Source organism: Equus quagga, chromosome 3 (assembly GCF_021613505.1).
Source record: "Equus quagga isolate Etosha38 chromosome 3, UCLA_HA_Equagga_1.0, whole genome shotgun sequence".
NCBI classification, from domain to species: Eukaryota; Metazoa; Chordata; class Mammalia; order Perissodactyla; family Equidae; genus Equus; species Equus quagga.
In genome coordinates, this window is record NC_060269.1 from 64,412,145 (window position 1) to 64,439,337 (window position 27,193).

At 45.6% G+C, this 27,193-nt stretch overlaps 1 protein-coding gene across 4 annotated transcripts in view; it reads right to left on the reverse strand.

Moving 5' to 3' along the window:
- The window catches only part of PTK2B (protein tyrosine kinase 2 beta), a 123,092-nt gene that overhangs the window by 37,206 nt on the left and 58,693 nt on the right, over nucleotides 1-27,193 (reverse strand). For all 4 annotated transcript variants that reach the window (XM_046655945.1, XM_046655946.1, XM_046655942.1 and 1 more), the window contains exon 2: nucleotides 23,325-23,565. In XM_046655945.1, the coding sequence (XP_046511901.1) occupies nucleotides 23,325-23,528 (204 nt within the window). In that variant the 5' untranslated portion in view covers nucleotides 23,529-23,565. The remainder of the gene's footprint in view (nucleotides 1-23,324; nucleotides 23,566-27,193) is intronic.

Genomic DNA, 27,193 nt, shown 5'->3' on the forward strand with positions numbered 1-27,193 from the left:
AGGCCCACACACAACCAGCCTAGAGACTGAACAGTGCACAGTGGGTTGCTGTCTGACCAGGAAGAAGAGTGACACTGCATTATTTAGATTCTATGTTCTTGTAACAGAAATTGTCTAATTTAGTAAATCAAATGTAATCAATTCCTTAATTGGAACAAAAAGAAAGGGGTATACTATTTTTCTTAGAAGAAAATCAGTTTCTTCTTATTTTCACGAATAAAATGTCAAACTACTATTTAAATAGTACTGTTTTGAAGGAACACCAAGTAATTCTTCTGCTTGGGCACCCACATGTCTCGGTCCAGCCCTGCCTCCCGCCAGCCCTCTTCAACTCCACAGAGTTGTGAAGCTAAAAGACCCTAAGCCTGAAAAATCCCTTCGCCATTAGGAAAGCACATGCCCATCGCAGCAATCAGCTATGGCTCCGTGAGATGGATGGCGAGACGGAGGCACAGAGTGCACACATTAACAGTTGTAGCAAATCAGCACAGGAATCACAACTGTGACCCGTCCTGGGATGGGGACGAACGCTGTGATCAGTGGTACCTACAGTGAGAGGGATGCAAACAAGAAGAGCTCAAGGCTGTGAAGCTGGCCATTTTGTCATTATTCTCACCCATTTCTCCTGCCACTGACCCTCTGTACTCCTCTGGCCACTCGGTCATCCTATTATGTTATCCAGAGCCCCCACATCACTCCTGAGCCCACTTGGAGTCTCAGCCTCTGGTGTTTTTAAACTTAGAGCCTTCCCTGACCCACCTGAAACTTATCTGGCCTGTGCCTAATTTCCCCAGGGCTGGGACCCCTGAAATTATGGAAAATTTCAAATATACGTGAAGTAAACAGAAGTCAATAGAATAGTACAATAAACCCCTGTGTACACATCACCCAGCTGCAATGATTACCAATTCTGCCATTCTTGCTTCATCTCTTCCACCACCTGTTCCCAACTATCCTTGAACTATTATCACTTTTTACAGTTCTTCTTTTAAGGTAAAATTTATATACGTTAAAATGCACAAATTTTAGCTTTATAATTTTGACACGTGACTACAACTGTGTAATCCACATACCAAGTAAGATATGGAACTTTTCCAGACTTGTAGAAAGCTCCCTCATAATCCTTTCTCAGTCAACCCTCATGGCCCATTCCCACCCCTAATTCCAGGCAGCATCTTTTCCTCCCACTTTCAATTAGTTTTGCCTATTCTAGAACTTCATATAAACGGAATGAGTTAGTATATATTCTTTTGTATCTGGCTTTTTTCATTCAACATAATGTCTGGGATTCATCTATGCTGTTGCATATGTATATACTAGTAACTTCTTTCTTTTTATTGATGAGTAATATTCTACTTTTTAAATAAATCACAATATGTTTGTTCATTATCCTGTTGCTAGATACCTGGGCTATTTTTCATTTTTGGCTATTGTGAATAAAATCACTATGAACATTAATGTACGGGTCTTTTCGTGTACATATCCTGTCATTTCCTTTAGGTAAATACTTGGAATTATTGGGTCAAAGGTAGATGTATATTTAACTTTATAAGAAACTGCCAAGGTTATTCTATTTGAGATTTCCACTGTGATATATGAGATGTCTTTACACCACATCTTCACCAACATTTGTGGTATGTCCTTTTAATATCAGCCATTTTTGTGAGTAGGAATAGCATCTCATTGTGCTTTTAATTTTCATCTCCCTGATGACTAACAATGTTGAGCATGTTTTCACTTGCTTATTGGCCATTCATATATCTTTCTTTGTGAAGTGTTTGTTCAAATCCTTTGCCCATTTTTTTGTGTTGTCTTTTTATTACTGAGTTGTAGGAGATCTTTATATATTCTAGATAAAAGTGCTTTGTATATGTTTTACAAATATTTTCCCCAGGTCTCTACTGTGCCTATTATTCATTTCCTTATCAGCATCTTTTGATAAAATCTAGTTTATCAAAATTTTCTTTTAATGGTGAGTGCTTTCTGCATCCTATCTAAGAAATCTTTGCGTGCCTTCAAGTCATGAAGATATTCCCCTGTTCTCTTTTATAAGCTTTATAGTTTTAACTTTTACTTTTAGGTCAGTGATCCATCTTGAATTAATTTTTGTGTATGGTGTGAGGTGGAGATCAAGATTAATGTTTTTTCTCATACAGAACTATAGTTGCTCAGCTTTGGTTGTTGATTTTCTTCTCCAATTGAATTGTTTTGCTGCCTTTGTCAAAAATCAATTGGCCATAGAAGTTTAGCTCTATTTCTGGACTCTCATCTCTGTTCTAATGATCTTTGTCCATACTATGCCAATACCACACTGTGTGCATTTCTGCCGCTTTCGAGGTGATCTTGAAGTCAAACAGCATAAGCCTTCCACCACTTCCCTCCCAAGATTATTGTGCCATTCTAGGTCATTCCATTTCCACATACATTTTTTAATCAGCTTGTCACTTTCTACTTAAAACGTCTGTTGAATTGTGATTGAGATTGTTAAATCTATAGCTCAGTGAGGAAGAAGTGACATCTTGACAGCATCAAGTTTTCCAATCCTCAAACATGGTATATCTCTCCATTTATTTTGCTCTTCTTCAACTTCTTTCTGCAATGTTTTATAGTCTCCAGTGTATAGGTTTTGCAGGTGTTTTGTTAAATTTATTCCTAAGTAGTTTATGTATCTTGATGCTTCTGTAAATTAAGATTTAAAAAAAATTAATTTTCTATTTTGGGGCTACCCCCTGTGGCTCGTTTCTTTCCAGGACTTCCCCCAATCTTCTGGCTGCTCTGCTAGCCACAAGTTCTATCTTCTGATGCCTCAATCTAGTAAGACTGCAGCTTTCTGCTCCTCTTGCCCCTCTCAGATTGGAAAGTGCCCTCAGTCAAAAAATCACAAATTTACAAATCTCATTAGTTGCAGTTCAGCTCTCAAGAACAGGTTTCCCTCTAGTTTCTGCTTGCTACGGTTGTTCTGCAGGGACTTCAAGGTAATTTGCTTTTTAATTTTGTAGATAAGCAGGAAGATTAGTCCAGCCAAGCTATTCCACCATTTTGGAAATCTCTGCACTATTTTAATGAACAAATCTGTTCTCTGCAAATGGGAGAGGGTTGGGGAGCAGACAGTTGCCTTTCAGACAGACAGCCTTAATGCCGCACAGCAACAGCCAGCAGCACAAGCCCCGGGGTCAGATGTCTATAGTGTCCATCCTCCCACCGTTACTTAGCTAGACATCCTTAGACAACATGTGTAAGCTCTCTGGATTCAGTTTGCTCATCTATAACACAGAGAAAACAACAATATCTATTTTGAACGGTTTTATGAGGATTAAATTAGGTGAAACTCCTCAGGACAGAATCTGGCACAAGGTAAATACTCAAAAAACCTTAGCATTATTTTAACACAGTGATCTCTTGTAGATTCAGGCCCTTTGTAAAAACAAACAAAGATTGGAAAAACAAAACAAAACTCTAGTTTCCTCTTCTTCTACCTTTTATCTCCTTTTCTTTTTCCTTCCCCTGGACATGGTAGTTTGGCCAGGGCTCAAAGTAGTGGAGCTGAGGTGTTGGCAGTGGCTGCAGAGCCAGGAGCAGAGCGAAGGAGGAGGTGGGGCCAGGGCGGAGCTGTCTGGAGGGGTTAGGAGATTGGTTACACACAGGATGACTGAGCCAAGGAGTAAATATATTGAGGATAATGTGACATGTGTTTCTCACTGTTGGAGAAAGTACTTGAAATATGGAGAGGAGAAGGCTACAGAGGACCCGTAGATAAGGGACTGGAATTGGAAGTATTGCTGAGAACCCACGGCTGGGGAGAGAGAGAGAGAGAGGGATTGAGAGACTAAGATCAATGCCACTCTGATAGTCATTTGCATACCAAGCACAGACTCTTAGTTTTCAAACATCCTTCTCACTAAAAGGATCCAGGGCTCTTTGGAGAAATGGCTGATTCCAGGGCTGGGGCAAAGAACGCACAAGATGAGCCTGGAATATCTTTTTTTGCTAGAAAATAAGGAAGTGTTTAGAGAATGTTGGGGATATATAACAAGGAATCAGTATCAGCTTAAAGGGGGTGACGTGGGCCAAATCTGGGACAACCTAAGCATTAAAATATATAATGATAGGAATGGATTACATCCCACTGAATAGAATCTAAGACAGATAGATAAATAAATAAATGGGGGAAAAGGAAATGTTCTTTCTTATAGTAGAAGACCAACTAGGAAATGTAGAAGAGAGGATGGAAATAGAAAATCAGCATTTGGCAACAAACTCAATGTTGGTTGGTTCAGGCACAATTCTCCAATGGACGATAAGGGTGGAGGTCTGCTGATGAAAAGGATAGTGACATGGTCTCTGTATATCCCCCCTCAGATACTAATTGAATACAAAGGAAAACCTGGGAAACACAAAGGACCAGGTCCTGAAGGCTAACATCACCCGAGGTAGAACAGATAAGCAGAGCATGCCTCCCACCTTGGCACACCAAGAAGAAAGAGCACGATGTCATTTCTGAGATATTCCTGCCAAGAGTTCATGGCTGAGTCTAGTCATGAGATGCAGACAGATAGAATAAAAGGCCTCTGCTCTTCCAGACGGAGGAACATTTCCAGATTGGAGGACACTAAAGAGATCTGACAACTAAATGCAATGCGTATTCTGGACTGGCTAGGAAAAGGAGACAATGTAGGGACAGTTGGTGAAATTTGAATCGTCTCTATAGTTTGGATGGTAGTAAAGTAGCAATGTTGATTTCCTGATTTAAATGGTCACAGTATAGTTCTGTAGGAGAGGGTCTTTGTGTGGGAGAAATAAACACGGGGGTATTTTTGCTGATGGAGCCGTATTGCAACAACTTGCTTTAAAATGATTCAGAAAAAAAATAATGATAATGGGCATATTGTGTGTGTGTGTGCATGTGTTTATGAAGAGATAGAGCTACTAAATATGGCCAACGACACATTTGAACACTTGGGGAATCTGGGTGAAGGTGATATGGAAGTTCTGTGTACTGTTCTTTCAACTTTTTTTATAAGTTTGAAATAATTTCAAAATAGAAAGAGAGAGAGAGACTCTGGTGAGGGAGGGCCCCAGCTATATGAAAAGTAAAGGCACCGTATCAAATGGACAAATAAGACTTTTGTCAGGCCACACAGGGCTTTGCAGCCCCGCTTCCGCTGAGTCCCCGACCGAAACCAGCTCTTGGCTCTGTGATTGGTGAAACTCTCCAGGGCACAGCTTGTGCAAAACTTTTCTAGGTTCCCTCCTAAAAAGCAACCGATTTCTGTTGTAGGGATGGAGAGGAAAGGTTAACTCTAGATCCTGGGGGTGGAAATTCATTGAGACTCTTCATCCAACAGATTTTCACAGGAAGATTGATTTCAGCTTCAGGTAAGGGAGAACTTGGGGGTTTTCTAAGCATGAAATGCACTGTTTGCGAGGCTGCCTGATGCTGAGCAGATTTTTACCAGGGGGCATTCTTCCTACCTCCACCATCACCCTGCTGGCTACTGACGGAGGTACGTTGTATAATAAAGAATTTATCTGGTCTTTGTTCTTACTTCTGGGGAGCTTGGCTCCGGGGAGAGAAGAAGTCTGGAGATGGAGTCAAATTACATAGCTAATGATTTAATCAATCAATCAATCAATCCATCAGTCAGTCATACCTATATAATGAAACCCCCAAAACGCTCTAGACTCCAAAGCTCAAGTGGGCTTCCCGGTTGGCGATGCACACCAATGCGGCTGGAGGGTGACATGTTCTCAGGACACAGAAACTTCATTTCTGGGACCCTCCCAGAGCTCACCTTACGTGACTCTTGGTTTGGCTGGTTCTGATTTGTATTCTCTATAATATAACTGTAATCATGAGTAGAGCGCCTTACTAAGTTGTATGAGTTGTTCTAGCAAATTATTGAACCTGAAGGGATAGAAGGAACCCCTAAATTTATAGCCAGTTTGTCACAAATGTGGGTGACCTGGTAACCCCGGAGCTTGCAATGGAGTTCTGAGGAGGGGTGTCTTGTGGGGAACTGTGCCCTCAACCTGTGAAGTCTGTGCTAGCTCCAGAATTGCATTGTGTCAGAACTGCATTGCAAAGTGTGCCGATCCTTCAGGCGTACCTGGGGAAAAACAAGGTTGACAACCACAGGTCACGTAGAAACTTTGCAGTCAGACAGACCCAGAGTGTGAACCCAGTTCTGACACATACTTCTAGTAGGATGACAACGTCTGCAAGCCACTGTCTGCTTCCTGCTGTCCTTTACCCTGGTTCTGTGAAGCTGCAGAATGGTTCTTTCATTCAAACCGTCAGCAACTATCCAGGACATACCCACTCTGCAAGCCATAGTTAGGAGCCCCAGTGTACACACACAGAGCCCCCGCTCATAAAGCTCCTACTTAGTCAGCGGAAAGAAGAAAGTGCCTTAAATTGAGGGGACCCAGTTTAAAAGAAGAAAAAACTTTGACGCTTGACATGATCTCCCTGGGAGGGAGTTTGCAGCAGCCCTGCCTCCTTCACCCTTTGCTGTCTTTTCACTAATAATCACATAGCTTCTCAAGCAAATGGTGGGAGAAGCAAAAGCAGCCCTCTGCCCACTGCTCATGAATTGCCATCAGTGAGTCAATATTTCTTTCTCTATTAATAAGTCACTTTTTAAAAACACAGTATAAGATGTACTCACTAAATTGCCATATGTAACATAATAGAAAAAAAAAACCTGTCTTAATTTTATCAATTGCTATTTAGACAAGCCCAGGATTCTTTTTTGCTACGGGAAAACCTTTCCTTCCGCCCATATGAGGGCCCCTGAACAGCAGGCCCTCGGACTGCTCGGGGCTCTCAGCCTCTCAGGCTTTCTTGCAGTTTCCATGGCTTTTCTTCTTGCTTGGCTCACACTGACTTACTTGCTTTATCATACAGTGTGAAGACCCCAAACTGCCTTTGTCTCTCTCCCTATTCTCGGGCATTTCCTGTAACTTACAGGTCAGAAACAAAGAAGGAGTGGGACTCAATGCTTCTCCCGTGCCCAGGATAATTTATTTCCAAAACGAAAAAGGTCACCCAAGCAATTAATTACTCACTCCACTTTCTCTCTCCTTTATTGGTACTCAGGCAATTTTTTTTTCCATCTGAAATTGATTTTTGTATATAGTGTGCCGTATGGCTTGAAATTAACTTGTTTTCACAAGGATATCTAACATTAGGTGACCTCACTGGGGCTGTTCCTTGTCTCTGTTTCTGTTCCTTTCACCTAATTGTCTATCCTGGGACCTCAGCCACATTTTATAACTTCTTTAGTAGACTCTGTAGTCTCACGATTTTCTCAGGCTCACCTATTTTTTTTTTATAAAACACTTCATCTTTTTGGTTTTTTTCTTGAGCTTATTAGACATAGTTCATGCTAGTGGCTGGTCTTTAACAACATGACAGCTGAGTGCCCCACCGCCCTCCATTAGGATCGCCCACGTCTTGCATAAGGTCAGAGCTCCTTCCAGGGGCAGCCTGCACCAGTGACTGGTAACTTCAGGGGTTTAAAGGCACTGTCTTTTCACCCCAATTTCAGACAGGTCTGCTGGGCTGTCCCAGGTCCAGAGCTCCCGCAACGTGGTGGCCTCACAGCCCAGCCGCTCCCTCTGCCCGTCCCTCCTCCATCACCCTCCAGGCGAGCTGCTTCGGGAGCGGTTCGCCCACACGCTTCCTGCCTGCAAACCTCCACCTGCGGCTCTGGCCTTCGCATTGCTTTCCAAGCTTGTTTTACCTCACCCTCCTTATTCTTTGCTCTATGATGACGAAATGCTCCTTTTTAAAAAGGTGATTGAATTTAAAGTTTTAATAGATTAAAGCCTTAGTTTAGAAAAGTCTTGCCTAAATTCTACCTAAAAAGGTGTCATTTTGAGATTGACGGCAAATACAAATGGGTGATTTTTGTTCAAAACTCTCATTGGTTCCTCATTTTCCATAAGCTAGGATAAGAGCCAAACTCCCTAGCACGAGGCATAAAAGGCCCTTGGGAATCTCCCCCAATGTGTTCTTTCCAGCCTCCTCTCCCCTCTCACTGGGATGTGCTCTGAGCTCCAGCCTCCCAGAATTCCTCTCTTTCTTCTCCAAGCACAGCGTGCTCTTCCTGCCTGGAGGACGCCTGGTCCCCTCTCGCTCCTTCCTCGCCTCCGTGCCTGAGCCGCCAGTTATCCTCCAAGGCCCAGGCAGCACTGGGAGGTCCTCTGGGAAGCCCTCCCTGACTTGCCTTGACAGGACTTGTTTCCTCCTAGTAAGATGCTGTTACAGGTTGAATTGTGTCCCCCCCCCCCCCCAAAATGGTATGTTGAAATCCTAACTGCCAGTATCTTAGGAAGTGACCCTATTAGGAAATAGGGTCTTACAGACTAATCAAGTTAAAATGAGGTCATTAGGATGGGCCCTAATACAATATGACTGGCGTCCTTATAAAAAGGGGAAATTTGAACATAGAGTGTGACATACACAGGGAGGATGCTGTGTGAAGATGGAGGATCTGAGTGAGCTGCCTATGAGGCAAGGAACACCAAAGATTGCCACAAACCACCAGAAGCCAGGAAGAGGCAAGGGAGGAGCCTTCTATGGGTTGCAGAGGGAGCACGGCTCTACTGACATCTTGATCTCAAACTTCTCCCCTCCAGAACTGTGGGGTGATGCATTTCTGCTGTTTTGAGCCACCTTATTTGTGGTACTTAGTTATGTCAGCTGTAGGAAACTAATACAGACATTCACTAATTAGACCAAAATAACTGTCCACATTTGTTTTTTTCAACTTTTCAAGTCCAAGGTCAGAAGCCAAACCTCACATACTATAATATCATCCCTGATTCCAAGCCCAGTGCCTGGCACAAAATGGGTCCTCAAATATCTGAGGAATGAATGAACGAGTAAATGAATAGGTGCCAGCTCTCTGGATGACAAGTCAGGGTTATGAAGGACTGTGACCTGCTGTCAAAATTCTGAAGAGATCAGGAGTGTGGTGATTAATGATAGTGGCTTTGGAGTCAACTGGATCCGGCCATGGCTGTGTGTGTTGGGCAGGTCACCTAACCTCCATTTCCTTATCTGCAAAATGGGGGAAATATCCCTTCCATTATGGGCTTTTGGTGGAATTAGGTAAGATAACATTTAATGTAAGTGAGAAGAGCAGATATTAAATTATAAGCACACGGCACTCCCCTCTCCATCTTCTAAGGAGGTTTTTCTGTGCATCCTCAAGTTTTGAACTTCTGTAGAATGAACTTGGTAATGCGGGAGGTTGAAGTGCAAAGGTCTTGATCCAGTTGGATTTGACTTACCCTGAAAGAAGCAAAGAGTGACCGAGGGAAGAAAAAGAATGAATCCTGAAATGAGCAATGGAGGGGGAGAAAGATAAGAGCCTTCTGGGGCTGGATTTCAGGAATTTCTGAAAATGCAAGCAATGATATTTCCAGACAGCAGCCAACCCAACTTAACATTAAGAAATAGGTATGAGCATTTTAAGAAGTTTTGCTATCTGTCTTGAAAGTGATTCCCCAGTGATGTTTTTTTCATCTCAAAGAGATTACAGTAAACATTTAAACTGATTTTCAATTCTTTTTAGATGATAGGCTAGTATTTTTTGGAATGGGGCACTACTGAGACTGGCTTCAAGGAAGAAGCAAGCTGGTCAGCTTCATGTGGGTTACAGATACCTGAAGAGCTTAGCACAATGGTTGGCACAGACTAGGAGCTCAATAAATGGTGGTCATCATCATGATGGGCAGGCAAGGGGGAAGGGGTAAGCATGGCTCAAGGGTCAAGTCAACCGGGAGCCGGATTAATTAACTCAAGAAGTCTATAATTGAGACAGAAATCTGAGAGCCTGAAGGGTCCCTGGGCCAGAGGCTTCTCAGACTCTCCCTGGCAGAGTGGGACCTGGTGATGTGGGAGAGCCACCTCCACAAGAGTAACTGACTAAGGAGCCGCCAAGGGAAGAGGAGGGAGCCATGGCTGCCAGGAACTTCCAACAGCCATTTAGCTCTTTAGAAGGAGCACAGGTGGTGGAAGAAAGCAGTCTCTGGAAAAGGGATCTGAGACTGTTTCCCAGCTGAAGACAGGCCCAGCAGCAGCAGGCGGGCGTAGTGGGATAAGAGAGACTTGCAGGACGTCAGGTCACGGCCATGAAGGAGGTGGCTGGGAAGAAACAACGCAGAGAAAAAGGACTTCCTCCTGCTTAGAGCAAGAAAGCCGTGAAGGGTTTGATGTTCCCAGGGCAAAGCTCGCTGCAGCAGCTCCTTCCTTTTTCCCTCGGCTACATGTGGAGACAGGAAGTAAAACTCTGAGAAAGTGCAAACACAGGTTGCAAAGGCAACAAGAGGCCTTCTCTTTAAATGACTTGAACAGAAGAGGTTCTCTGAAAAATAAAAATATTCTGTTAAAAATAAGCTATTCCGTCAAATGTTCGAATTTACTAATAAACCACAAGGAAGGGCTCCTGATGCCAAGCTGAGATTTAGGAGGAAAGAACATTACAAATCAGTCAGGAAAGTACCAGGTGGACTTCATGTACTTCTTTGAAAAAGTCCCCTTACTGAAATACCTCTTAAAGTAATGGCTTCCTGAGTCATTTGTGCGGCACGTAGCGTCTGCCTCAGGATGGGAGGGGTGGGTCATACGAGTCACTTCAGCATGACTGATGAAGTTTTAGTTCTCTCATAGAGTGATGGGTTAGGGGCTTTCACTTCACTGTAATGCTCCATAACTCGCCTCAGTGAGTCTCGACAGGCATCGTTGGCATTTGCGGCTGGACGATTTTCTGTTGTGTGGGACCATTCAATACCCATGGCTGCAGCCCACTGAATGCCTTGTCCCATGCCCCAGTCATCCTGTCAATGACGACAACGTGACAGCCAAAAAGGAGGCCCCTACACATTTCTAAATGCCACCTTCCAAGAGGTGTGGAACAGCCCCCAGGGAGAAACGTTGACTCATCTATTCAGTACCTATTTTCTTCTGCATATACCAAAAGTTACATGAGAATGCCTCTCTATGATTCCTATCCATGCATTCAACAATCACAGCCTGAGCACTCCCTCGTATCGGGCCCCGTTCCAGGTGCTGTGGACACAGCACATGAGACAAAGTCTCTGCCCCGGGAGCTCCCATCCTAGTGCAAAGGCAGATACCAAAGCAATATATGTGTTCTATCAAGGACCTGAAAAGGGTTCGTATCTTTGACTCAATTCTATGCCTGGAAGCATGCTATGGACTGAATGTTTGTGTCACTCTCAAACTTATATGTTAAAACCCTCACCCTCAATGTGATGGTAGCTGGGGTGGGGCCTTTGAGAGGCAATTAGGTCATGAGGGTGAAGCCCTCACGAGAGGATTAGTGCCCTTTTATAAGGAGAGACGAGAGAGAGATAAGCTCTTTCTCTGCCATATGAGGACACAGCCAGAAAGTGGCCATCTGCAAAACAGGAAGAGAGCTCTCACCAGATCCCCACCTGCTGGCCCCTGATCTCAGACTTCCAGCCTCTAGAACTGTGAGAAAGACATTTCTGTCGTTGAAGCCACCCGTCTGTGGTATTTTGTTACGGCAGCCTGAGCTCACCAGGACAGAGCACAAACAGAAGAAATGATTCAAAATACATGAATACCCGGTGTGCAAAGAAACTCACCGCAGAAACTTCTAAAATAGCAAAATGCCCACAACAAGCAGCCAATCCAAATAGTTTTAAAAGGGCTGTGCAAATGATAGTAGCATCACACAGAATTTATATGCTAGTTTTTAAAATGGTATAAAGAGCTTGGAATAACTTTTGGAAAATGCTTCTATTATAATAAATGGGAGATATATGATCATATATTAAATATGACAGTGATGGAAGCAGAAACGAACAAGTCCAGAATGAAATACATCAAATTGTTCACAGTGTTGTCTTGGGGTAGTGCAATCATACACATACATATATGTATGCATTCTTCTGGGTTTGTGTTTGAACTTTCGTATATACTGTCGTAGTTAAGAATGGCCTCAGGAGTCAGAAACTGTTTCCTCTCTGATTTGCTTTGTGACTTTGGGCAAATTAACCTCTCTGCTTTGGTTTCTCCATTTGTAAAATGTAAATATTTTCCTGTCTCATAGGGTTCTTGTGAAGATTAAACGAGATGATACAAGTAAAGAGGTCAGTGTAGTGCCTTATGCACAGTAGTGCTAAATAAAATGCTATTATTATTATTGAATGAACATGTATTCATTTTATATATTGTTGGATTTGATTTGCTCATATTTTGCTTAGGATTTTTGCATCAATGCTCATGAGAGATCTCAGTCTGTAGTTTTCCTTTCATGTATATCCTTCATGCATTCATTTTACAATTATAAAAAATCTCTTCAAAAATAAACATTTAAATTTAGTATTATAATAGCCTTGGTTTTGCAGATTGGGCATAAAAAATTCATAGTTAAATGATAGGAGCAGACATCATCTCCCAACCTGAGACAAATGCCACAGCTTATGCCCACGTGCTTGGCTCGTGCGCTGCCAAGTGGACACTTCATACCCTACTTACTGGCTCAGCTTTTAAGAGATGAATAAACTCTCTGTAAAATATAAAACCTTAAAACTAAAAATCTCGACTAGACAGTAAATATCACAGGACCAGAGAGAAAAAGAATAGCCAAAATCCACTCAGGTCTTGCTGAAGGTTAAGTTGAACAGATATTTTGCCTTCTAGATTCTAGAAGTTCATATGTGAAAGATGCAGCCATAAAAATAAAATCTACAACTCTACAGATACTCAAATGTTTATTAAGCTCATTAAACTTAGACTGGAACTTTAGAGCCTTGAGTAAATTCAGAGATCAATTAATTTGACTCTCTTTTTAAATGAAGAAACTAAGACCCAGGGAGGTCAGGCGATTCCTCCCTGAATATACAAGAATTCCCAAGAATATACAGGGAATTCTATTTTAGATCAGCTGAAATCCTACTAACCCTCCTACACTTTATCATTTATGAAAGCCAATCTTCCTTCCATCAACTTCTTATTTGCTCTTTATATCAAGTGATCTAGGAGATTACCAGTCTCATTTGAGTACTCGCTAGGCATCAGTGCGTTCATTCCTTCATCCATTCATTCTACAAACATCTACTGAGTGCCAACTTTGTGTTAGGCTCTCTGTAGGCACTGCGGATATAATGGTGAACAAGACCTAGCCTTTGCTCTCCAGGAGGCCACCTCTGCTTAGAGACTGACTGGCCGATACAGTGCTGGGTTGGGGTAAATGGGAGCACTAGGGCGCCACCTCCAACCACCTTCTGCCCATCTACAGACTTTCTCTTCCCTTCCGCCCCACCTAGCCTTCTCCTGTCACTCTTTCATAGACTCTTACAGACTCTGAGTATCTTGTGAGTTCTTAGACCCTGTAACATGACCCCATACCCTGGGCTCCCCACCACCCAGGTGATTGCTAATCCTTCCCCAGAGAGCGTGAGTCAGGTGGGTATCCTGCAGCCAGGGGTGGGTCCTTTGGGGCAGTCACTGGTCCCAGCACCCCTGAGACAGTGATTCAGTGAATTTGGGATGGGACTTGGTAACCTGGTATTTTTAAAACTCCCTGGTGACTCGGATCTTCTGCCTCACCTGGGAAGACTGACATAGTGGTTATAGGAACCAATCTGCCTGCCCTATTCGTAGCACCTCTTGGGCATTTACTGCCACAGACCCCAGATGCCACCCCTGTACCCACCAGGTCAATCAGAAACTGTCTCTCCCCTGCTGGAATCTGGAATTGAGACATGGAATTGTAGCCAGTCTCTGTTGTCTTTGTAACGGGAATCCATCCATCCATCCATCCATCCGCCTATCATTAAATAACTCTCATTAATTTATTCAGCAAATTGGGGAAACAAAAGCAAAATCCCTCTCTCATGGAGCTTATTTTCTATTGGGGAGTAAACAATAAACAAGCATAATAGTACCTCAGGTTCTGATATGGGCTAAGACAAACAAAGCAGGTAAGGGCAGCAGAATGACAGGGGGCTGCTACACTACACAGAGTGGCCAGCAAAGTCCTCTGTGATAAGGGGGCACTTGAATAGATCCCCAGAGGAAGTAAGGGAGAGAGGGATGGCCTTATGGGGGAAGAACCTTCCAGGCAAAGGGACCAGATTGCGCAGAGGCCCCAAGGTAGGCGTCTGCGAGGCCTCAGTGTGCTTGGTGCATTTGAGTGACTGCGAAGAGGCCAGTGGGGCTGAGGTGGAGAAGGCATGGAAGAAAGTGATGGAAGAAAAGTTCAGAGAGGACCAGGCGAGGGCTGGGCAAATTTTTTTGTAAAGGGCCAGGCAGTAAATATTTTAGACTTTGCGAGCCATATGGCTTCTGTCACAACTACTCAACTCTGCCGTTGTAGCTAAAAGCAGCCATAGACAATACATATGTGAGTGAATGTGGCCGTGTTCCAATAAAACTTTATTTACAAAATGAGTGGCGGGCCATATTTGACTTGTAGGCCGTTGCTTACCGACTCCTATTGTAGGCCAAGGTAAGGACTTTGGATTTTATTTTGAGCGAGACAGGTAGCCATTGGAGACTTTAAGTAGAGCAGTGATATGATCGAAGCTGTACCTCAAATGTATCCCTTAGCTGACCTGTGTTTTGAAAATTCACCATGGCCGCTCCCTGTAGAATGGACCACAGAAGAATAAGCGCAGAAGCATTTAGGAGGTGAATGCATTATTCCAGGTAAGAGATGCTGATGGCCTGGACCAGGAGAGAGACAGTGGAGGTGGTGGGAAGGAAGTGGTCGGAATCCACATATGTTCTGATGGCAGGGCTGACAACACTTCCTGATGGATTGACCACAGAGTATGAGAGAAGGAAAGAATTCAGGAATGACTCTGAGGTCTATAGCCCGAGACACAATTAACTCAAGGAACAGAGCTGCAATTAATGGGGCCAGGGGTGACTGGAAGAGAAGCGGAGTTTTAGGAGAGAATTATGAATTTGATTCTCAAATTGTATGATTCTCATAGAACTTCAAGCTATGTGACTGCATGAGATCACCTGTGGAGTGACAAGGGACCAGCCTATGGCAACACATAGTGTCACATGAAACATCATGCCAGGGTACGGGCAGGCCACAGGCTACCTGGCCACTGAGAATCCCAGCCAGCAGTGGGGAAGAGTGGTACACTTTCAACAGCCCAGGCCCCAGGGTCATTTCCCGACACTTAACCTTGCTTCAGTGTGGGTGTGCATATGCGTGCAAAGTGCTCACGCTCACCTGCATTCTGTGTACGCCTGAATGGGGGCCAGCGCCAGACACTGTGATCCTAACTGACGGCTATAGTGAGTTGAATGGTGGTGCCCAAAAGATATGGCCACGCATGAACCCCTGGAACCTGTGAACTTGACCTCATTTGGAAAACGGGTCTTTATAGATATAATTAAGTTAAAGATCTGAAGCTGAGATCATTCTGGACTATCTGGGTGGCTCCTAAGCCAATGACAAGTGTCCTTATAAAAGACACACAGAGGAGAGACACTCAGAGAGAAGAGGAGAAGAGGATGTGGAGACAGAGACAGAGAGTGGAGTGATGCAGCCCTAAGCCAAGGAACGCCTGGAGCCATCGGAAGCTGGAAGAGGAGAGGGAGGATTCCACCCCACAGCGTTCAGAGGGAGTGTGGTCCTGCCAACCCCTTGATATGGGACTTGTGGCCTCCAGAACCGTGAGAGAATACACTGCTGTTGCTTTAAGCTGCCAGGTTGGTGGTGTTTGTTACTGCCGCCCCAGGAAACAAACACAATAGTGAGACAGGTTCCGAGTTCTCAACACACCCAAGGGATAATTTTTAAAAAGTGATTGAAGAACAAAATAATAAAAGTTAGCATAACATCACTCTGAAAGCACTCATTTTGATGTGATCAAAGCTTCTATCTAACAGGGACATTCAGCAATGCAACTGCCAGATTAAAAATAGAAAAGTAACCACAGACACCTGACTGCAGACTTGTCGATGTAACGCATCTAGGCACACAGACAAATAGAGAGGCCCAGAGCGCGCATGTCTGCCCCGTGTGTGCCCCTGCAGGCGTCTGGGGGGCGGGAGGTGGGGGCTGGCCTGGTGGGCGCACACAGGAAGTGGGGAGGGGTGCAGAAAGGAGGAGGTCCCTCTGAACGTCCCTTTTTTATATAACTGTGAGTGTCTCTGTGGTACTGGTTTGTGGTTTCCTGGTTGAAACCTTTCCTCTCAGGTTTTTAGGGACTGTTCTCATGCACGGGGGGCTGGCCTTATGTGGCTTCATTTATTCTCTTCAGGGTAACCTTTCTTTTAGAAACAGCAATTTCCCAGGGCAGGTAATCATGCCTTCCCTTCCTCTTGTACCTCAACCTTGTGGTCTTGCCCCTAGGGACAGCTGGAGGGCAGCAGGCATTGTTCTGGAAACAACCGGAGCCAATGAACTGGCTGTAACAGGACACCACAGATGTATTAAAAAGTGGGGGGCCTAGACGACAATCATTTATTTCTCACAGTTCTAGGGGCTGAGAAGTCCAAGATCAAGGGGCTGGCAGATTCGGTTCTCGCTGAGAGCTCTCTTCCTGGCTTGCAGGCAGCCATCTCCTCACTGTGTCCTCACATGGCAGGGGAGAGAGCTCTGGTTTCTTCCTCTTCTTCTGAGAACACGAATCCCATCATGGGGGCCCCACTCCCATGACCTCCTCTAGCCCTAATCACCTCCCAAAGGCCCCACCTCCTAAAATCACACTGGGAGTTAGGGCTTCAACATATGAATCCGGGGGACACGAACATTCAGTCCAAAGCACTCTGCGTCTGGGTAAGTGATAGGTTTAAACTCAAAACTAACTGGGACGAATGTCTGACGAGTATAGGGCAGGAACAATGGGTCACAATATCTGAAATCTGCCTCTCTGGGAATATTTTGGAATGCATTATTTGTATTGAATGTATTCTGGAATAGGCTGGGACTGGACACTACCCTACTCACATACGAGGTAAGTGGCACCTGTGGGTCACCCCTGCAGCCTGGAAGCCCTGCTGTGAGGCGAAAGGACGCAGCTGGACGGGGCGGGAAGGGGGAAGAATGGTGCAGTCTCTGTCTCTTCCAGGGATGTAAACGTGGCTTCTAAGTGGGGCAACGCTTGGGGGCAAAACAAAGATGAATCTTGAACGCGGCTTTTCAGCATGATTGAGGCTGGCTGAGGGAGAGGATTTAGATGTGGAGCCCTGCTGGCACCCTCGGAACCATACCATATCACAGACAAGTGCCTACTTTTCTGCTTAAGGCCTTCTGTGTGGACACAGATGGTCTGATGATGGACAAACATGGGCCCATGCAGAGAGTGGGCCATCTGGGGGCAGCCAGAGAGAGAAAACACCATGAACCAGCAAGTCAGTGTGCCAGGCAGAGAAAGGAGTGAATATGGCACTTAGAATGAGGTGACTATATAATTTACCCTCTGAATCATGAGGCTTTTGAGATTGGCAGGGGCACTGCTAATGGTCATCCTTGGACAGTGTGTGTAAACTAGGACCGTCTGAGACAACAGGGCATGTGGTCAACCTACCCAGCAGAGAGTGAGAGAAGAGGAGAAGGAGAAAGGAGAAGGGAGGAAGAGAATAAGACACAGAGAGAGAGAATGGGAATGAAGGAGAGGCTGTGAGAGTCAGAGAGACACCCTGTGTGGGCATGTCTGGGTGGCACTCTGCTAGTTGTTTACAAAGTGTTATCTTAACCTCTCTCCCAGACAAGCAAATTAGCATGTTAGAGAAATACATAATGATATAAGCCTCCGCTTGCTACAGAGCTTCAGAGCTCCCAAACAAACACAATTTCCTATGAATACCAAACAAAAGGGAAATGGAAAATCAAGAAGAGCAAACTAGATTTCTCATTCTGCATGTTGCTCAATTCTCTTCAACACCTATCTAATTTCTGCTGGGTCCTAGGCACAAGGGCCAGCACTTATTTACATAGCTTTTAGCAGCACAGAGAAAGCATCAAGAGGCTATTACATTTGCATAGAAAGAAGCTGAGAATAAAGAGGAAACATGAGATGAGCAAGTATGAACGGAGTCACTGTGTTTTGGAAATGTGCTACCACATGAACTGTGCCAGTTGATTCTCAGTTGCTTCTATTTGACCACACACAGCTACATGGGGGTGTCAGAATTTCAGGATTTTTCTTATGAAAGGACAAGTGCTAGGGAAGTTTGAAAGGAGTGGCAGCATTTCGGGCACAGGGAGGATGACGAAAGAAGATACGGAGCTGGAAGTAGAAAAATCCATCAAAGGACGAAGCCCAGCTAGGGAAGGAGAGTGCGAGAAGAGGTCAGGAAGCCGAGGTGGGAGGGGCTGCTCCAGGAGGATCTCAGGCAGGGGAGCTGGGTCTGGGCCTACGCGACAGGACACAGCAGCCACAAACAGGCCCTGAAGAGCAAAGCTGTTCCTTGACGTTTGAATCCAGCTCTTTTGAATTCCACGCTCTCAGAGAACATTTTTCTTCCTGTCAGAGCACTTGCCTCTGTAAAGGTTTATTCATTAGTGTTAGTCAATGTCAGGCTCATCCTTGGCTTGGAAGCCCCATGAAAGCAGGGAGCGCTTCTGTGTTTTGAGGTGTGATGATACCAACAGGCCACAACCAGCATGGTGCCAGGTACATAGGAGGACGCAACAAATATTTGTGGATGGATAATGAAATTATTCAGGACTCTGATTAATGATCTCATCCACATCCATGGCTTCAATTACCACCCAGAGGCTGACAACACTCAACTGTCTATCTCCAGCCCAGTTCTCTCCTCCAGAATCATGTATCAAATAGTCTACTCAACATGTTCATGTGAAAATGTTAGAGCATCTCAATTGCACTTGACAGGTCCAAAACTGAACTTGTGAAATCCCCACTCCCCAGTTAATTCTCCCCAAGTGTTCTTCATCTTAGGGAGTGGGACCCTGTCCACCTGAACCAGGGCTGCCATTCTTGACACCTCCCTCTTCTTTATTCCTGCATCTCCTATCCATGAGCAAAACTTTTCCTTTCCATCTCCTAAATTCTCTAGATTATACTCACTTCTCTCCACAGACCATGGTGTTTAACAGCATAGTCTCTGGAGGTGGGCTGACTGGGTTTGAAAACAGACTCCACTCTTATTAGCAATTTGCTCAACTCTTCTGTACCTTGCTTTCTTATGTATAAAATGGTGATAATAATGGTATGTGCTTCATAGGGTTCTTTGGAGAAGTCAATAATATAATGAATTTAATGTGCTTTCAAAAGTGCTAGCTGCTATCATCACCACTATCACCACCAGCAGCAGCAGCATCACCATCACCATCGTCATTTACAACTATCATCACTATCAACACCACTCTCATCATCACTACCATCATCACCACCACCACCATCATCATCACCATTATCGTTACCGTCATCACTACCACCAGCACCATCAACATCAACATCATCATCACCATCATGACCATCATCATCATCTCCATGGCTACAGTCCTAATCTAAGCTACCATCATCTCTCATCTGGATCACTGTAACAGCCACTTAACATCTCGCCACATCTATTCTTGTCTTCCTCTACTCTATTTTCCACTATGTAACCCAAGTGATCTTTGAAAAACACAATTTCATGTCATTCATATGTTTAAATTATATCAGTGGCTTCCCACAAGAAATGCGGTAAAATCTAAAATCGTTAACATGGTTTAAATAGCCAACCCTGGGCTCCTTTAGCCTCAAACCCGCCATATGCTGTCCCACTTCAGGACCTTCATATATGCTGTTACCTCTGCTGATAACACTGTTCCTCTTGCCTTCTCCTCTTTCCTTCCCTTCATGATCAAAACCTCTCTGAGATGTTGGTTGTACTCACTGTCTCCATTCCCCAACCAACTGTACAATGGCTTCTGCCCCCATCTTTCCACTGAAACTGCACAGCAAAATGTCATCATGGCACCTGTTGCTGAAGCCAATGAACCTATTTTTAGCCCTATCTGACTTGGCCTTCCTGAGTGTCTGACACTGCTAACCACTCTTCCATCAAAGTTTCCTCTGTCTTTGTCTCCCTGTCTGTGCTCTTGGCTCTTTTCATCTTTCTCTGGCTATTTCTTCTTTTTCCTTCCTTTTCCCTTCTTTCTCTATTGGCAGCTTAGAAGTTTATTTCCCAGGGTTTCCTAATTAGAACTCTCTGTCTCTTGCTCTGCTCATTCTCTGTGGGTGATGCTATCCATTCGCATTGTATCCATTGCATCATGACTCCCAAATCCTCGTCACTAGGTCCTTTCTCCCTCCTAAGCTCCAGGCCCATATTCCTCTATGGGGTGTTTCATGCACACTTCAAACATAACGCACATAAAGCTGAAATCTCAGAACACCCTTCCTTTCTCTGCTGGTATCCGATGAATGGTACTAACACCCATTCAGTTGCCCAAGCAAAAGCTTGAGTCATCCTTGTCTTCTTCCTTTCTCTCCCTCCTACATCTAGTTAATCATCAGGTTCTGTTGACGCTGCCTCCTTGGACGCACTCAGAGCTGTCCCAATGCCACTCCTCTAGTTCAGCCTCATCAGTTCCCACCCGCACCGTGGCCACAGCTTCCTCATCCATCTCCCTTTCACCAGCCTTTCCTCTCTCCTGCCCTTTCTGTATTGCTGTTAGAGTTCAGGGAGAACAGATTCCTAAATGATTTTCTAGAGAACTAATCATCCAACTTTTAAAAGAAGGATTTCTTAGGCAAGTAAGAAATGGCTTACTTAAGAAATCACCTCTGTGGCCCTTTCTTAGTGATCCACCACACATATCAGCCGACTTAGGTTCTCAGAAGTCCTGTTGCAAAATAATTTGTTCCAAATTGTTTAACCAAGCATTTCCCAAACTTCTTTGACCACAAAATCCCTTCTCTAAGACACACTTCTTAACATCTTGCAGGACACTGTGTACTGTTTCAAAACACAAATTTGATCATCTTACTTCCCTATTTGAATATATGACAGATAAGTGGATAAACACTAAAAGAAGATAGCTTGAACTTTATTCTCTGGGCAGTTAGAAACCTTTGTAGATTCCTGAGCAGGGTAATGACCTAATATACACACAATCCATGGCTTCCAATGATTGAGCTCCTACTATATGCTCGGTGCTTCTCACCTATCATCTCTAATCCTTACAACAAGGCTGCAGGTGGGCCTGGTCCCCAAGCGAGGAGACGGAAGCTAGCTTGGTTACGTGTTGGGTCTAAGGCCGTATAACCAATAAGGGTGGAGTATCTGGCTCAAGGTCCAGGTGCCTTTTAAGCCATGGCTGTTTGCAATAAGCAGGTGACATTTTGCCTGCAGGACAGATTGGAAACAGGAAAAATCAGAAGGTTTGAACATAAATTCCTAGAAGGCCTTCACTTCTTTCTTTGTTTTGCTCCACCCCTGTTCTCACACCCCTCCAAATAATGCCTCGAATGCTGGGCTTTCTTCTTGAGCTTGGGCCCCATTGCCCTTTCCATAGGCCTCTTGTAACTTTTCCCTGTAAGCACCCAGCAAGACATCAGACTGCTCCAGGGAAGCGTCTCGCCTGCTTAAAATAGGTGTGTTTCTCCCCGGTGTCCGTCCAAGTCCAGCCCCTCAGCTTGATATTCCAGGTCCTCCCTTATCTGCCATCGACTCTCCTTTCTGATCCTGACTTCAGACCCTTTTCTAAATATAACCCATGCTCCAGTGAAACCGAAGCACTCACTGTACAGAGGCCTCCTGGCCTTTGTTCTTGCTGTTCCCTCCTCTTGCAAAGCCCCCTACTCTCCTCAGCTGCCACTTTAAATCTACCTATCCTTCAGGGTCCCTTTTCATCATCACTCCACAGAACATGTCCTAATCTGGACCAACAAGATGTTCTCTGGGTTTCAGCACAAAAGGGCAAGGAGGTGTCCTCAAACTTGGAAATCAGGTTAACTTCTGAAAATTAAACTAGTAAAACCCACCATGGATGGCGTCAGCTACCTGCAAAGATGACACACCCAAAGGAAGACTCAAGAAGGAGACAGTTAAGGAGAAATGAAAACACCCTCCTGGAAGAAGGTGCCTAGAGCTTACTCTCAGGACACAATTGTACCTGCATATCTGGAACCCAAAGATGAGCAAACAAGGCCCTGATCAAATCAGTAACAGGAAACAGAGGGGGTAACCAAGCCATAGTCAATTGTGATAACTGACCAAGGCAGCGAGCCCGTCCATTCCACTCTGCTCTGGCGTATTGAAGCACAGCGTGTGGTGTAACAGACAGACGGCAGCCAAAGGGACGGACGTGGAGGGGCTGCTGCCAGCACCGACCAGAAGAGACACTCGCTGAGTTTGGGGGATACTGACTTTTAGGGCAGGGGAAGGTGATGAGAAGACTGGAGATAGTTCTTCCAGCTTTCTCAGACCTGGTCAGTTTTCCCGAAAGTCCCTTGCTTCCTTGGTGCAAATTACAAACTCACCAAGCAACCTTTTCAGAACCGATTTGGCTTTCTTTTGCATCATCGGAAAGGAACATTCTGGGCAGTGGAAAGGGATATCGTCATTGTATCCACCTCATGGAGTTGTTGGGAGGATTCAATGAGATAACATAAGCAGAGGGATTGATACGCAGTAATTGTTCAATATATGTAGGTGTTTAAAATCAACCAGTGTAATGTAACTCTCCTTCTGGTGACAAGTTCTTATCCATTTGGTTAAGGTGAACTGGCTTCTTGGTGTCTAGGCGCCCTGGTGACAGTGGGCCCTTGGATCTGCAAACTGGATTCCGTGACCCTGGATGAGAATGAGCCCACTGAAGGATTGCCTCAAAAATGGCCTGGCATCCACCCACCTGCTCTGGGGCATCTCTAGTTCATTGTCATCCTCTAAATGGCCCCTCAGCTCCCTTCTCTAAGTGCGCGGCACATGTCTTATACAGTTTTTGTTCTATTTTCAATAAAATCGCTTGTGTCTCTCTCTAACTCCAATTCCAACAGAGTATAAACTCTTTGAGGGTGAGGGCTCTTATGGCCCTTGCAGAACCTCAAATGTCATAAATAGTTAATGAGTTGAAATGAGTTGAATCAAAGGCCAAGCAAATGATCTGGGGTTCGAATGAGGCTATAAAATTTGTCAGCCAGGCTACCTGTGAAGTGGGCTGCAGACCCCCAGAGAGGGGGCCTGGTCCTGCAGGCTGAGAACACCTCTCCTGGCGCCCTCGGCCCGGGGTGGGTATAGGAGGGCCTGCTAGCCTGAAAGACGGCTGCTGAGCTGCCAAGGAAGGCAAGGGAGAGAACAGACAAATGGACAGAGCAGGACTGCCTGCCACACTCACCCGGATCTCGGTGTGCACCGTGCATTTCACCAGCTTGAAGTTCTTCCCGGGGTTGAAGCTGTTGCTATAGAAGCAGACCTTGAGGATCCGCACGTCTTCCTTTTCCACGTCTTCTGGCACCACCACCATGGGCTCCGGGGGGCCCTCCGGCCGACGTAATGTGCCCACCTTCACTCGGCTCAGGGGCTCGGACACCCCAGACATCCTCTCAGACGGCAGCTAGGATCGGCACATCGCAGTCCTGCGGAGACAGCAGAGGGACAGCCCTGAAATGAGTCCATGTGGGCCCACATGCCTCAACTCCCAGGGACAGCACCCACCAAGCTCCAAGACCTACGCAAACCACACATTCTCCTGTTCCAGAGAACTGCCCTTAAAGGCATCCGGCTTTGTTGACTGGGGAAAGCTGAAGCATAAAGGAGCAGTTTGCATAAACATTCGGGTATAAACCCCCCCGGACCTCGAGCTCCCTGGCTGAGAGCTCTCTTTTCTAGAAGCCCCCTCTCTCCATCACATTTCTCCTCCCACACTGACTCCTAGGCAAGGGGCCCACACTTTGCAAACGCAGCTGTGAGAGGAGGCGGCCGCAGCATGGTTCCAAGGCACAGCTGAGCAGAAAAAGCGAAGAGCGAGACAGTAGAAAATAGCAGGAGAAAAACAGGGACAAGGGGAAAAAGCGAGAAGAAACAGAGTTGAAGAATGGGTGGCCTGGAGGGCAGTGGAAAGGGGAAGGCAGGAACGGGCCCAGGTGGGGGCCAGGCTCTCAGCTGACGGCTTTGTCTGCCCCCACCTCAGCTGCCAGCCGGAACTTTCCGGGCAGGAGGCCTCAGTCCCACAGGAATTCATCCTACAGCACATCATTTGTTGCATGCAGGAGAATTCAAGAGGATCTGCTTTCCAGCAGTCCAATTTGGAAGGTCTTCCACCAGGTGGGAGGGGTCTTCTGCTGGGTGGGAGAGGGGAAGAGGTGAGATTCACAGTGAATCTCAGCAAACTTGGTCCTGGCCTCTTGATTCAACCCGTCTCTGTAGGGTTTACTCCCCGCTGGTCTAAAGCAGGGGCACCCGAAGGAGGCAGTGGAAGTTCTCTCTCCAGAATGGTGGTGTCAACCTTGGCTCCACATTAGGATCCCCTGAGAAGCTTTCAAGAAAGCCTAAATCCAGGCCCTATGTTCAGGATTGCCACTGAGTTGGACTTTGGGGAGGCCTGGCATTGGTATTTTTAAGTTTCCAAGGATTTTTCTAACATTCAGCCTGGGTTGGGAACTTCGGTTCTAGACCTAGCTTAACTCTCATTCTGAACCCCTTCTTACAGGACAATCTCTCCCTTCTAACAAGGTACTATGATTTTAGGGAGACAGTCTTATACCAGGATTTGGGGCAAAAGGATGGTGTTGACAATATTAAAATACAAATGTGGAGTGATAGATTTTAGAAGTGGAATCCAAGCCTATGTTCATTCATTCACACTGTGCTGGGCCCTAGACAGGAAGATGTAGACAGTCATTAACTTCAAGGAGTCACTCGTTTTCAAAAGCCAATGTGCGTTATGAAGACAGAAAGGAGATGCTGTGAGGATGAGGGAAGGAGCAGGACATGTCCCCTCCACCAGGGGCAGGCAGACAATGGGCAGAGCGCCACACAAAGGGAAGCCAGAATTTGGGACAAGAGAGATGGAGAAAAGACTATCTGGTCTGCCTTATTCTGGAGACTAATGTGTATATTCTAGAAGCATCCATGCCATTTTCTAATGAATATCTACTGAGCACTTCTGTGTGCCAATACTCTGCTCTGTACCAGGCATGTATCTCAGTTTCCCAAGACCCTCAATAAGGAATCCAGAGAAAGTAGCTTGAGGGCAACTCCAGGAAACCCACAGGGGAGTAGGAAATGCCTGACAGGGAGCGGAATAGAGCCACGGGAGGGTTACCAGCTGAGTGACCCCTTGACCCCCTGCAGTGCAGTTCTGCGGGGAGCCCTGGACGCCAGGACAGGAGCTCCTCTCCCGGGAAGGGGGGATCTGGGTGTTTATACACCACTTCTCACAGTCATTGTTCCCAGCATTTCCAGCCAGTTCTGTACAAGGACAGAGTGGACTAGGAGCCAGAGAAAGTCCTCAGGCACAAAGACGCTGATGCTGGCAGTAGATGTAAACAGAACACTGAAAAGGCAAGGCCCAGGGGATACCAAAGGGAACAATGACAGATCTGCGATGGGACAGGGAGATGAGGGAAGGCTGTCTTACCTCTCAAGAGCATACACTCTAGTCGTAGAGACACACAGGCACATATAGATACAGGTAGGTAAATAACACACACTAGCTGGGCCCAGACTCCAGATCTGCTGTGTCTGTGGAGCCAGGGGCCCCATGACCCCTGGACACTTGTTTGTATAAACTACTTTTTAGGCAGGGGCTTCATGAGGCAGTTTTGTGAAACAGGTGTGGGGTGGGAGGGAAATGGAGTGGAATATGGTGTCTGTCACCAGGGACTAGATCCTACCAGTGGAAGCCAGAGGGCCCATGTTCCAAAGGCCATTCAGAAACCAGGGGCACAATCAGTGCTGTCATGTTGGCCGGTGGGAATGTGGACGTGGGGCAGGAGGCGGGCATTATACCCACATCTACCGGTTACACCGCGTGGCTTCTGGGCATCCACACTGAAGGGGGTGGAGTGTCATCAGGAGAGGCCCCCTGGCCAGGCAGCATTCTCACCCAAAGGGTGCCGGTGCCAGTGAGCACACGGGAGACACTCCCAGGGACTCCCCGCAGTGCTGGGGAAGGGTTTGAGAGAGAACAGTTATGGAGAAATAATATGTCAGTAAAATTCAAGAGGTCTGCATGGTGTGATCTGAGAAGCTCCATTGTCACACATTATGTCTGTCACTGGCTGAAGAGAAAAGTAAAGGAGACAAGCCCCCTCTGAAAGGCAGGACGCAGGAGCAGAGATAGAGCTGGTGAGTTAGAAACCTTTGCCTGGGACAGAGACTGGGGCAAAGTCTGGCAGGCGGACAGGGACTAGATCCCTGTGGTGCTTTTACTTTTTTTTTGAGGAGGAGGATTAGCCCTGAGCTAACATCTGCCACCAATCCTCCTCTTTTTTGCTGAGGAACACTGGCCCTGAGCTAACATCCGTGCCCATCTTCCTCTACTTTATATGTGGGATGCCTGCCACAGCATGGCTTGACAAGCGGTGCATAGGTCTGTACCCGGGATCCAAACTGGCAAGCCCCGGGCCGCCAAAGCGGAATGAGCGAATCTAACTGCTGCATCACTGAACTGGCCCCGCTGTGGTGCTTTTAAACCTGCATAGCTACCGCCAATGGGACGATGAAATGTGGTGCTTTTAAACTTGAGGAGCCAAGTGCATATAAACAGGTAACGAGGAGGTGCAAACTTTGGAAGCCAGTTGAGTGGTTTCTTAGAAAACTAAACATCTGCTTAGCATATGATCCAGTAATCATGCTCCTGGGTATCTACCCAAAGGAGCTGAAGACTTATGTCCACACAAAAAATGGATGTTCATAGCAGCTTTATTCATAATTACCAAAACCTAGAAGCAACAAGATGTCCTTCAGTAGGTGAATGGATAAACTGTGGTCCATCCAGACAATGGATTATTGTTCAGAGCTAAAAAGATATGCTCTATCAAGCCATGAAAAGACAGGAAGGAAACTGAAACGCACATAACTACGTGAAAGAAGCCAATCTGAAAAGACTACGTATTGCATGATTCCAACTATTTGACATTCTGGAAAAGGAAAAACTACAGAGACAGTAAAAAGATCAGTAGCTGCCAGGGGATGGGGGAAAGGAGGGCTGAATAGGGAGCGCAGAGAATTTTTAGGGCAGTAAAAATCCTCTGTATGACA